Raw genomic sequence first — 12,530 nt, 5'->3', positions numbered from 1 at the left:
CTCACAGTATGATAGTACCTGTATCTCACAGTATGTAGTACCTGTATCTCACAGTATGTAGTACCTGTATCTCACAGTATGTAGTAAATGTATCTCACAGTATGTAGTAAATGTATCTCACAGTAAGTAGTATCTGTATCTCACAGTAAGTAGTACCTGTATCTCACAGTATGATAGTACCTGTATCTCACAGTATGATAGTACCTGTATTTCACAGTAAGTAGTACCTGTATCTTACAGTATGTAGTACCTGTATCTCACAGTATGTATGTATATCACAGTAAGTAGTACCTGTATCTCACAGTATGATAGTACCTGTATCTCACAGTATGATAGTACCTGTATCTCACAGTATGATAGTACTTGTATCTCACAGTAAGTACTACCTGTATCTCACGGTAAGTAGTACCTGTATCTCACAGTATGATAGTACCTGTATCTCACAGTAAGTAGTACCTGTATCTCACAGAAGTAGCACCTGTATCTCACAGTAAGTACTACCTGTATCTCACAGTAAGTAGTACCTGTATCTCACAGTAAGTAGTACCTGTATCTCACAGTAAGTAGTGCCTGTATCTCATAGAGACGCAAAACATACTTTCGTCCACACGCGGTGGGTACAAATTCTTATCGCTGCCTTCATATATTGCCTAAAGGATGATTATCAGACATCATGCAACCACTTAAACTGCTGGGACACACAATTTTAGTAAGTTTACGATTATTTAATAATGAAATAGCTCAAATAAAAATCGATAATCACAATCTTTTTTGATTAAAGTATCACTCGTGCTGAAGAGGAAATAAATTCATATTAAATTTAATGCCTGATTCAAATCAATATCATTTATCATATGATCAGTTTAACATATACCAACGGCTGATATAAACAAAATTTACGCTTTCATAATTTTTATTCTTATTTACATTGCTAGTTTATAATATATGCGTATACATCTTGTACCTACCCAAGCGTTCAACAGAATACCGAACGTACCTTCATCACAGAAGAGCTGATATCTCGGAACTTGCGAATCACAACCTGTCATTAGGTCGACTGCTGTCTAAGATGATTCATACCAATTGCTATGCCGTTCTTTACACACTGATTTTGACTACAGATTTCTCCATTCAAGATAGAGGGCTAACAGAGGGTGTGACCGGTCGATAGAGGACGCTTTCTCCTCCTAGACACCTGACCCCACCTCTGCTTTGTCCAGAGGTCCGTGTTTACCCTGGGCTTGATTTTGGTATTCTTTATAGGAATTATGAGATTTATCACTGTTCGTTATCTTCACCTTTTTCATTTGAAGAAAAGCTGAAAATCAGAATGTTCCGAGGCTGCTTACACAAGCAAGCATTTGTAATCTCTCTTTTGAATTAATCTGTACCTCGATCTGGTGTCCGCCAAACATCGATTTTAATATTTGATAAGTTTTTGTCAGTTATTAAACCATATTTCAAGTGAGCTTTGCAGTTGAATCATTGTCCGTCGCTCTTGTTGTTGTAAACTTCGTACATTTTCAAATTTTTGTCCATATTAATTTTGCCAATTTCAAATAAACTTTGAAAAAAAATTACCTGCAGGAAGTTTGTTGAAGTGAAGAGCCATGTATCCTTATAAGGGGCGATAACTGCGAAAATAGGGTGGGTGTTTAAAAAAAGCTACTTTGTCCGAACAGCCAAAATTTGTATGAAAGCTTCTTTATACAATAATGATTAAATCGATTTTTCGAACCATTTTTCTTGGAGCTAGTGGGATCACATATGGAGTTTAAAATTGTATTACAGTAAATTTCTATAAGTCTTTTCTCATAGTAGTACAAAGCTAATGTAATCAATGTGCAAATATTCTCATGTAGTGCATGTTCAAGTTTGCTCAAGCCATGAAATTTGAGGTCAGAGTGTGGCATCAGTTCGGGAGACTGGCTTTACAGAGGAATATGCAGTAAATTCAAATTTACCAAATGTGAAATTAACATGTAAATACTCTCTAGTGTAAAATATATTAAAATTGTTCAAACCTTGAACCCCTGGTAGGGCGGGGACACAGTAGGGGTTATTAGTTATACTCCCTTTGAAAAAGAGGGGTCGTACTATTTTGCATCGGTCAGTCTGTATACCAAGTCTTCTTTGCTCAATATCTAAAGAAAGCCTGACACTTGGCACAGTTGTTGTCCCTAGAAAGTAGGTGATCCCTATTGATTTTCAGGTCATAAGGTCAAGGGCTGGTCTGCAGACCAAATCTTATATGCTTAATATCTAGCAAACCCTTTTGCTTGACAGTTAGCAAACTTGGTACAATGGTTGCCCCTAGAGACCAGTCGGAACTCCTCGAATATCTCGCACACTCGGCATAGATCTCGGATGTAATACGATGGCATCCATGTGTGAATTTGATGCATTGTCAACTATGACGTCACAGCCCACTGCAATGCGTCACGTATGTCATAGCTAGCAAGACATCAAATTCATTCATGGATGCCATTGTATTACATCTGAGATCTATGTTGAGTGTACGACATAGTAAGATATTATCTTCTAAATATCTCAAGAATGCTTGCTTGACTGACATAAAACTTGTTACACTGTTTCTACTTCAGAAGTAGACGACCTGTCTCGATTTTGAGATCACAAGATCAAATGTCAAGGGTGAAGCTGGACATGATAAATCTTCATCCACTCAATATCTCTAGAACCATATGCTTAACATAGAAATGACTATACTCACTTCTCCTAAGAGGTGTGTGATCCACACTGATTTTCAGGTCAATTATTGTTTGCCTCTGACGAGTAGATATCCCATATTTTTTCACTATCACTACAGACATCCTTTTTCAATATATTCCAACACGAGGGGCAAGTATGTTTCTAAATCGTTTCTTGTTTTGCATAAAAATATATTAGGGACAATTCCCTTAAAATATTCTCTACCACAATTCGATGATTTTTCGGATGAGTATACAGGTTTCCTTATGGAGTATAGATTCAGGCTGTTCAAACTATGATTCTCATTACCTGGTCAGAACAGAGCCACAATGGAGATTTACAATTTTGCATAGTAATATACAAATAAAATCTTTTAAAATCTTCCTAAGAACCACAATTTTGCAATTTATAAGATTTAAAATTGCAAAGGTAGATTGAAATTTGTTTAAAACCTGTTGTCCAGCCTAACCCTCCAGGTCAAGAAGACATTAAAATTTACAATGGTTTATTTCAAGAAATCAGCAATTTCTGTAATGTTTTTTCATGTTTTTGTCCCAAAATGATTAAAATATACATTTTTTGAAAGAAATAGCTAATATGGTATATACAAAGCACGATTTATTAAAAAATCGATAAATTATTGCTTTCAATGTTGGGCAAAACTTAACCATTATTTACCCTTGTTCTTTGTTAAAACAAAATTCCTTTTAGGGACCTCATGTTTACAATATGTCAAATTGATATGCAAGCATCCTCATGTAGTTCAGATTTAAATTTCTTCAAAACATGACCCTCTCTCCCCGAGGCCACAATTGGGTTCAAGGTTTAACAAAAGATTCGTGTGCAGTGCGGGCTAAATTTTACGTATAGCAATTTCGCTGAAATAGATCCACATCCAGATGAAATCATTGCTGACGTAGGAAAGATTCTTTGTTCATGCGATGATCTTGGTCTACAATAAGCATTAGTATCTATAGCAGCACAACCCAGGAGAGGGGTATGGTCCACATACCTCTTGCTTTGTTATAGCGCACATACGAATAGCACCAAAAGCAATGTTTTTGCTAGGGGTAGCTGAGTAATTTGCCATAAGTGGGTATGACCCGGGTTTCTATACGCTCGTCTTTAGACGGGACGTCTTATATCTGGTCTTCCGTCTGTCCGTCTAAGGTCATGTTTTCCGAAATTTGTTCTGTAACGGATGCATGCACAGTGTTGACGTTTGGTCACAATTTCTCCCTCAAGAATCGTAAGAGTGAGCTTGCATTTCAGCTGGAGTGGTGCAACGTGATCTACCATAAGGCTAAACGTAGATCAAACAGTTTTCAAGATTTTTTTTCGTTATGGATACAGGTATTGCCTTGAAAACAGTATTCAAAACCTTTCTTCTCAGAGAAATACAGATTCAGTTTACATTTCAGCTTAATTGGTGCACCATGACCTACTTTAAGGCTAGAAATAGGTCAAATACTTTTCTAGACTTTTTCTCATTATGGATACAGATATTGTATTGGATTTTTAACGTCACTGTCCGACGTTACCGTTATCACATCCTGCATTCGTAGAACATAGGTATTGAGATTTACATATTTTTACACCGAATTTGTGCACATAATCCGAAATTTCCAGAAACTTCTTACGAGGGGTGATTTAAAAAAGTTCGCAAATTTGCACAGAACACTAAAAAAATTAAGTGATGTATGGCTATAAGATTAATTCTGAGTGTATATAGGCTGACGTTTGACATATATTGAAAATAACTACAACATATACAAATTATTCGCAACTATTGGATATGCATAGTGTGAATCAATCATGATATTTTTATTTGTTTGTACGTGTACATTGAAGAATTTATCTAAGGTGCGTGCAGAATTTAATACCCTGCACTTAACATTTAGTTCACCTGAGCTGAAAGCTCAAGTGAACTCACATTTTGCCTGTCTGTCTGTCTGTCCGTAAACTTTTTCACATCCTCTCCTTCTGTTGAACCACTAGGCCAATTTCAATCGAGCTTGGCACAAATCATCCTTTGGTAAAGGCATCAAGTTTATGCTAAATGCTCTCCTTAGTTAACATTGTAACGATGTTTTAGGACCAATACGTTAAATGGATCCCTTGTTCCAACATTCAATAATTCATTTTTGGAAAATAAAAGATGATTTTATTTTACAGAAAGAAAACGGAGGCCTCGTCATGATTAACTTTTACAAAAAATATATCGACTGTAGTCCAGGCGACTCCAACGGCACGATTTCCGACATCGTCCGTAAGTACATGTAGCATCTTATAAAAGACGTGTCCCACTAAACCTCACCTATCCCTGTCTTCCTTCTGAATTTACACATTAAAATGGAAGTAGATATGCATGGAGTCTGTTCAAAAGATAACCTTACATCACGACCACTTAGAGAAAAAAACATGCCAAAGGAAATATTATCTTCCCCAAAAAAGCAAAACACCCTTCTTTGTAAAACCCCTTGCTGTATTTAAATGCAGTAGAAAGAAAACCATTTCTTGTCTACAATGTCTCAGAGTATCGTTTTATTTTTCGCTAGCAGATAGAATTCTTCCATATTTAAGGTAATTGGTAGCAGGTCAATGTAAGCCGTAAGTGCATTATATGTGCCTTTTCACACTCGTATGCATTTCACCAATTGACGCATTTGCTTCCATGTTGCATGTACTTGCACGAGATAAACAAACATAACAGTTGGCGCTCTCTCCCTGAATAATAAGATATCAGAATATCAAATAGCATGTACCCAGGAATAAAGAAAAAAGGGAGGTGATAATTGTTTCTTTAGGTCGTTAAATTTTTAATTACACAAGGAGGTTAAAGATCATAATATTGTACTCATAAAAAAGAAACACATAGTACAATTTCATATTCATTTAAGGCATGAATGATTTATAGTAACACACATCAGTCATTGGTCTTTTTCCTTTTTCCACGAAAGCCTAATCGATGTCGGGTGACAGAAACTTACGGGAGAGTTTACCCCCCCCCCCTTCCCCCTAACTATTTGAATTTAGATTTTTATCCGACATCGATCTTTTGATCTCGCCCCTAACACTACCCCTCCAAACCGGTCAGCCTCTTATATGCAATTTTGCGTAAAACGTTCACTTTGGTGCCTGTACACTTTTGAGTCTTCATCAAGCTTCTGCAGTAAAAATCAAAATTTCATCGCTGAACCAAACTGTTCACCAGCGTTGCCGCGGCCATACTCTAGAGTATGAGACTACTGAAGTCGGTTTGGTGATGTTGCAGGGTCAGAACAATGCCAAGTACAGGTCGGCACGCTCTAATCCCAGAATTCCGTAGTTGACTGCGAATCTCTGGAATGACAGATGCTGCATATGACATGGTTGTGATTTGTTGACGAAGATGACACAATTGGGTAAAGTGATCCTGTGCTCCTGACGTCACGTGTGGTCTACCTGCTCAATAACGATCATTTGTTGAACCATGCTATTGATATCTGCTCTAAAGGCGAGATAGGGTACTTTTGCACAACATTGAAATCTCTTGCAACTGCAAATTTTCACATCTGCTTCCTGTCGTCCTGTAAACACAACACAATCAAATTCGGGAATCAGTGCCTGAATCACGTGCATTTAGACTATCACGTGCATTGAGAACTTACAACAACCGAGAGTTACAGGGACCGATTTTTTGGATTTTTTTCAAACACATTTTACTGTACACAAATTCTATAGAATATCTATCCTGCATTCCAGTAAACACATAACTAGGAGTAACAATCAGGCGATTCATTCTACACAAAAAAATGTAGGAAAACATTATTTGAAACGATTCCGCGAAAAATAGTAATTTGTGACGTCACCTAAAAGGTTCAGCGAAAAATTACTGCTATGCGCTTTCTTCTCCTTCCTTTGATAAATGTAGATGTTGCACTTAATAACATGTGCAACAGATTAAAGAATCACCACTGCTGCGGCCTTGAACGTCATGCATCAAGCTTCCGCCAGAGTTCGCTTGCTTAAAAACCAATACGTGGGTGACATAATAAGGCCTCGACGGGGAGTTTACGTCATGCATAAGTTCTTTGTGACGCCATCTAAAGCTGGTGACGTCTGCACATGAATGAAAAATTATTGAATGGAATGTAAATCGTTAAAAAAAAAAAGTAAGAAAAAGACAAATATCTGATCACGCTTATTTGAGCATGATAAATTCCAATACGAGTACATGGTTTAATGGAACATGTTTAAAAACAATAGCCATCAGATAATTAGGACGCCGGGCTTGGCGAGTGTTCTGTTTGACTGATCATAGTATACAGTTTAACAAAAATTTTGGAGGAAAGTTTAGAATGCACACAATCACATTAGAAGTTCACATTTGATGGGTTGCTCTTTCCTTTGTACTCTCAGTGGTGATGTAATTGTTTCATTTTCTTCACGTGTAATGGCGGGTGAAGGTATATGATTGTATCTTACTTAACTTTCCTCTCGAGAATTTTTCACTCGTATGGAGACGTTACCAAGACCGGTGAGGGGCTTCCAATTTAGGCCTTTGCTCGGCACTTACGGCCTTTGATGTACTATAGTACACCCCATATCGTCGTCCATCCTAAATCGTCGCCTGCCAATATTCTATAATTGACGTTTTTAGGATACATTACACAGAAGTTATTTTATTGTACCCCTCCTATATGGGGGTACATAGGTCTCACGTGATCTGTTTGTCTGTCTGCCACTCATGTCTCTGGTGTTTTTCGATGTATTTGGATGGGGCGACGATTTGAGGTGTAACACTCTTAATGTTACCAACACTTCGAACCCTTAACGCCTACATTGTCTAATGCAAACGTATTGCGGACGTGGAAATCGAATACTGTAAACAGATATGTCCGTGTGTTGTTACATGCAATACTGTAAACATAGATATGTCCACGTGTTGTTACATGTACTGTAAACATAGATATGTCCGCGTGTTGTTACATGTACTGTAATGCTGTAAACATAGATATGTCCACGTGTTGTTACATATCCGCGGTGGCAGTGCCTTCAATTAATAATCTGCATAATCATGGGAATAGTACGTGCCGGGGGTGGGATGTTACATTGCGATCTTCTAATCGCGTATATAGGGTAGATACATGTAACTCCCACGTCTATAGTATAGGGGGTTTCCTAGGACTAGACATGAATTGTCAGTGGATTATTAATTCTCGCTACGCTTTATTCAGGCTTGTGATATGAACAAAATAAATCCCCATCGGCATGATCATGTTATTCGATCCGCGGACTTTACGATAGCAAAATGTGACTTAAAAACGGAATAAATAGCATGATTAGTTAACATGTGTAAAAATATAAAAGTACTAGTAACTAGTTAGTCCGTGTGCCGACTATCTATAATCATATATCTTTATACATATAACCATGATAACGATATTGTTAAGTCCGCGGATCGAATAACATGATTATGCCCTTTTGTTAACCCATGTGTATGTGGGCGTGTCTTGCAAAGTAGAGGTTGCTTGGAAAACTTTCGGAGTGAATGAACCGACATTTGCGTGCTTGGTTTGGTGTGCAAGAAAAAAATCAATGGGGACGTACTAAATACTTAACCTTGCAAGGACGCAAGAGGGGTTGGGGCTTTTATGTTGTCCAGTGAAGTTTGCGATGGGAACTGGGAAACGTGTAAATGCCGGAACCGGTGACGGTTTACGCTTCGACCGATACTTCGAATCAAATGCATGTATTGCTGAATTTAAGTAAAAGACAATTAATTTCCACTATTTTAGCATTAATGAAATAAACACTTACTCGCTGTTAATACATTTTCATGTGCTCTCTGTCCCGGGTTTAAATTGCGAGTAACCCATTTGTTTATCTTTATCGGTGGTAGAAAAAAATCCAAAATCAGAATTGGGAAAAATAAGTAAACACGCAATTTGTTTCTCGGAAAGGGGTTTGTCATTGTAAAAAAAGATTATTCTTACTCACATCAACAGAAAAATATGTTTGATAAAACGCGAAATTTTCAAAAGGTTTACCGAGAAACAAAATGCATGTTTAAATAGAGCCAATCTCTATCCAGGGTTATCGTACCTTGCATTCAATAAGATTCTTGTAAAACGGTAAAAATGCTCAAATAGAATAGAGTTTCGACTTCAGTTGTAAAAATATACGTCAAAGAATTAATGCTAAACAGATGTAAAATCTTTCTGTGATTCATATGAAGCAGAATTTATTCAAAAACTTATACGCGAGAAGAAGAAATATCTTGCTGTGGCCTTCAATTCGACATTTAGATATATTGACGACGTTTTGTCTATTTACAATGATAACTTTCATTCATATGTCGATTCGATATGTCCCTGTGAGCTCGAAATAAAGGACACCACAGAGTCGTCCACTTCTGCTTCATACTTAGATATTTTATTGAAAGTAGACATTAACGGCAAACTGACAACCCAACTGTATGACAAACGGGATGATTTCAGCTTCTCCATCGTCAACTTCCCATATTTATGTAGCAATATTCCATTATCACCTGCATATGGTGTTTATATATTTCAACTGATTCGATATGCAAGAGCTTGTTCTGCGTATAGTCAGTTTTTAAATCGAGGTAACCTACTGGCAAACAAGTTGATGGTACAGGGGTTTCAACAGTCTGGATTGAAGTAAGCATTTCGTAAATTCTATGGTCGTTATAACGGTCTAGTTCGTCAATACAACCTATCATTGGGTCAAATGCTGTCTGACGTGTTTCATACTGATTGTTAAGCCGTTCTTGGCACACTGATTTTGACTGCGGATAACTCCGTTTACCTGATCAGGATATAGGGCTCAGGGTGGGTGTGACCGGTCGACAGGGGATGTTTACTCCTCCTAGGCACTGATCCCACCTCTGGTGTGTCCAGGGGTCCGTGTTTGCCCAACTATCTATTTTGTATTGCTTGTAGGAGTTATGAGATTGATCACTGTTCGTTATTTTCACTTTTCACAAGAAGCATTGCATTGTAAACACGGATATTGTGTAATTGCACTACACACATGTAGGTAGGCATGCATTGTAATTAGAAATAAAATCAACAATATGAGATTGACCAGGGAACAAGTGAATATAGATTATTAACAGCGAATAAGTGTTGATTTTCTATCCATTCATTATTGTTAAAGTTGTGCAAATAACTTGTATGTTGCGTAAACCCAGGTATATTTGAGGAGAAACGTCGGTCGAAGCGTAAACTGTCACCGGTTCCGGCATTTACACGTTTTCCAGAATAAAAATAAACGTGAAGGTTTGCGAAGAAAAGTGAATGTAAGCTATACTGTCCACTTTTTAAGCAGAATATCTCCGCAGCTTCTTGTAACTTTATAGAAGTGGTAATGGGTGTTGATGTGTGCTGTATTTTTCAGGTCACATTGAGTACGTGAGAGATCTGATTGGCGTGGACTACGTGGGCATCGGCGCTGATTATGACGGAGTCGACGTGTAGGCAGCTAATTATAAACTATATCAAACATTGTAAACCAACAGTCTTGTTTAAAATCAGCATTTCGTAAATTCTTCGGTCGTTATTACGATCAAGTTTGCCAATACACCCTATCATTGGGTCAAATGCTGTCTGACTATTTCATGCCGCTTGTTGGGCCGTTCTTGGCACACTGATTCTGACTACAGATAACTCCGTTTACCTGATCAAGATATAGGGCTCACGGCGGGTGTGACCGGTTGACAGGGGATACTTACTCCTCCTAGGCACCTGATCAGGTAAACGCGTCAGACAGCATATGACCCAATGATAGGTTGTATTGATGAATACATTTTTGTCAAGCGAGACATGTTTCTTTCATACATTTATATGAAGTTCATTTGAACTGAAATCTCACAACTTTTTTATGTTGTTCGATAGTTTGAATGCATGTCTTGGTTTAAGTGTAGTGGGGGATATGATAAGGATCTTCAACATTAAAATGATTGAGTCGGCAGTTTAAAAATACGGACGTATACCACCCTGATGGTGCGTAGAGAAGTGTGATGTAAGTCAAAAGTTTTTATAACGGCTGTACCTGTCCCTTTCTGCTTTAACACACACACACACAACCCCCCCCCCCCCCCCCCAGAAAGCTGACAAGTTAGAAACCTGTTACACCATGAACTGAAAGTTCTGTGAGTGAGAAAGATAAAAATTCTAGATAAAATTTGCACTTAGGGGGTTGGGAGTTATAGTGTTTCTCACAATTGCGATGATAATTGTCAATGCTTATTCCATGTCTACAATGCTACCATGGTTTTATTCATCATCTTTCCTTATTGAATTACAAACAGGTTCCCGGATGGAGCAGAGGACGTGTCAAAATACCCGTATGTATTTGAGGTTCTAATAAATAGGGGCTGGTCCGACAGCGATCTCATTAAACTGGCTGGAGGGAATCTGCTGAGAGTGTTTAGGGCGGTAGAGACGGTGAGTATGCCTTATATCCATTCTATTTATAGAACAAAAGAATTAAGAGACATGCTTGTCGGATATTCTGTAAGATTTCACAGATGAAATGCTGGCCTTATTGAAAATCCACTTCCTTGGCGTTGAAAATTTGTCCATCTCATCAAACTTAACAATTGTATAAATAATATACTGTAGATGTATATCATATAGTCACACCAGTAGAATATCTTCTACATACACGTCATCGTGTTGATAAGGACTGAATCTAATACTCGGGCACATGTGTGATGTAACCAGGTTTGGGTCAGTTTACGGGGCACATCGTGTGATGTAACCAGGTTTGGGTCAGTTTACGGGGCACATCGTGTGATGTAACCAGGTTTAGGTCAGTTTACGGGGCACATCGTGTGATGTAACCAGGTTTAGGTCAGTTTGCGGGGCACATCGTGTGATGTAACCAGGTTTAGGTCAGTTTGCGGGGCACATCGTGTGATGTAACCAGGTTTGGGTCAGTTTACGCTCTGCAATCCGGATGTGTCCCCATACCAAAGCAGATTATGCCAAATAAATTGCATATACTAGTTTGCATTTGACCAATCAGAGACTAGAATACAATCAGAATAAAATTATTTTGAAATTAATGCTTTCTACAAGGAATGGTTTCGAATGTCATGGTGGATTTTTTAAATTATTATTTTAATTTATTTTGTCTTGCAGATTAGGGATGGTTTATCAAGTGAGAATCCAGAAGAGGATATAATTGATAAAAGTCTTCGGAATCAGAACTGCACGACAGGATACTAATGTCGAAAAGCAGTCCTTGTTTTATTATTCCACTACGTCCTAATAGGCGTACATTAATCAGACAGTATCTCATTACAAGTCCACGTCTTCTTTATACATATATACCTATAGGCGTACATTATCAGACAGTATCTCATTACAAGTCCACGTCTTCTTTATACATCTATACCTATAGGCGTACATTATCAGACAGTATCTCATTACAAGTCCACGTCTTCTTTATACATATATACCTATAGGCGTACATTATCAGACAATATCTCATTACAAGTCCACGTCTTCTTTATACATCTATACCTATAGGCGTACATTATCAGACAGTATCTCATTACAAGTCCACGTCTTCTTTATACATCTATACTTTCAGTGTACAAAGCTGCAGTTTTCCTCTCATTATCACAAGTTTAAGTTGATGTGTTCGTGGGTGTGAATATGTGATGTCACTATGACATTGTTTTCTGCTCTGTATGTATTACATGTTATATAAACAGTGATGTCAATATAACGAATATTATTTAGTTAGTTGATGATTTATGAAATAAAAGCATGCCTGGGGTATATACCCCCACTCTAACAACTTAG

At 37.7% G+C, this 12,530-nt stretch overlaps 1 protein-coding gene across 2 annotated transcripts in view; it reads left to right on the top strand.

The window, feature by feature from the left end:
* The window catches only part of LOC125665460 (dipeptidase 1-like), a 29,832-nt gene extending 17,302 nt beyond the window's left edge, over window positions 1-12,530 (top strand). For both annotated transcript variants that reach the window (XM_048898096.2, XM_048898098.2), the window contains exons 8-11: window positions 4,885-4,978; window positions 10,114-10,189; window positions 11,027-11,162; window positions 11,862-12,530. In XM_048898096.2, coding sequence (XP_048754053.2) covers window positions 4,885-4,978; window positions 10,114-10,189; window positions 11,027-11,162; window positions 11,862-11,948 — 393 coding nt within the window. In that variant the 3' untranslated portion in view covers window positions 11,949-12,530. The remainder of the gene's footprint in view (window positions 1-4,884; window positions 4,979-10,113; window positions 10,190-11,026; window positions 11,163-11,861) is intronic.

The sequence above is a fragment of the Ostrea edulis genome, chromosome 10, assembly GCF_947568905.1.
Source record: "Ostrea edulis chromosome 10, xbOstEdul1.1, whole genome shotgun sequence".
Lineage (NCBI taxonomy): Eukaryota > Metazoa > Mollusca > Bivalvia > Ostreida > Ostreidae > Ostrea > Ostrea edulis.
This window is presented reverse-complemented; position numbering and strand designations above follow the sequence as displayed.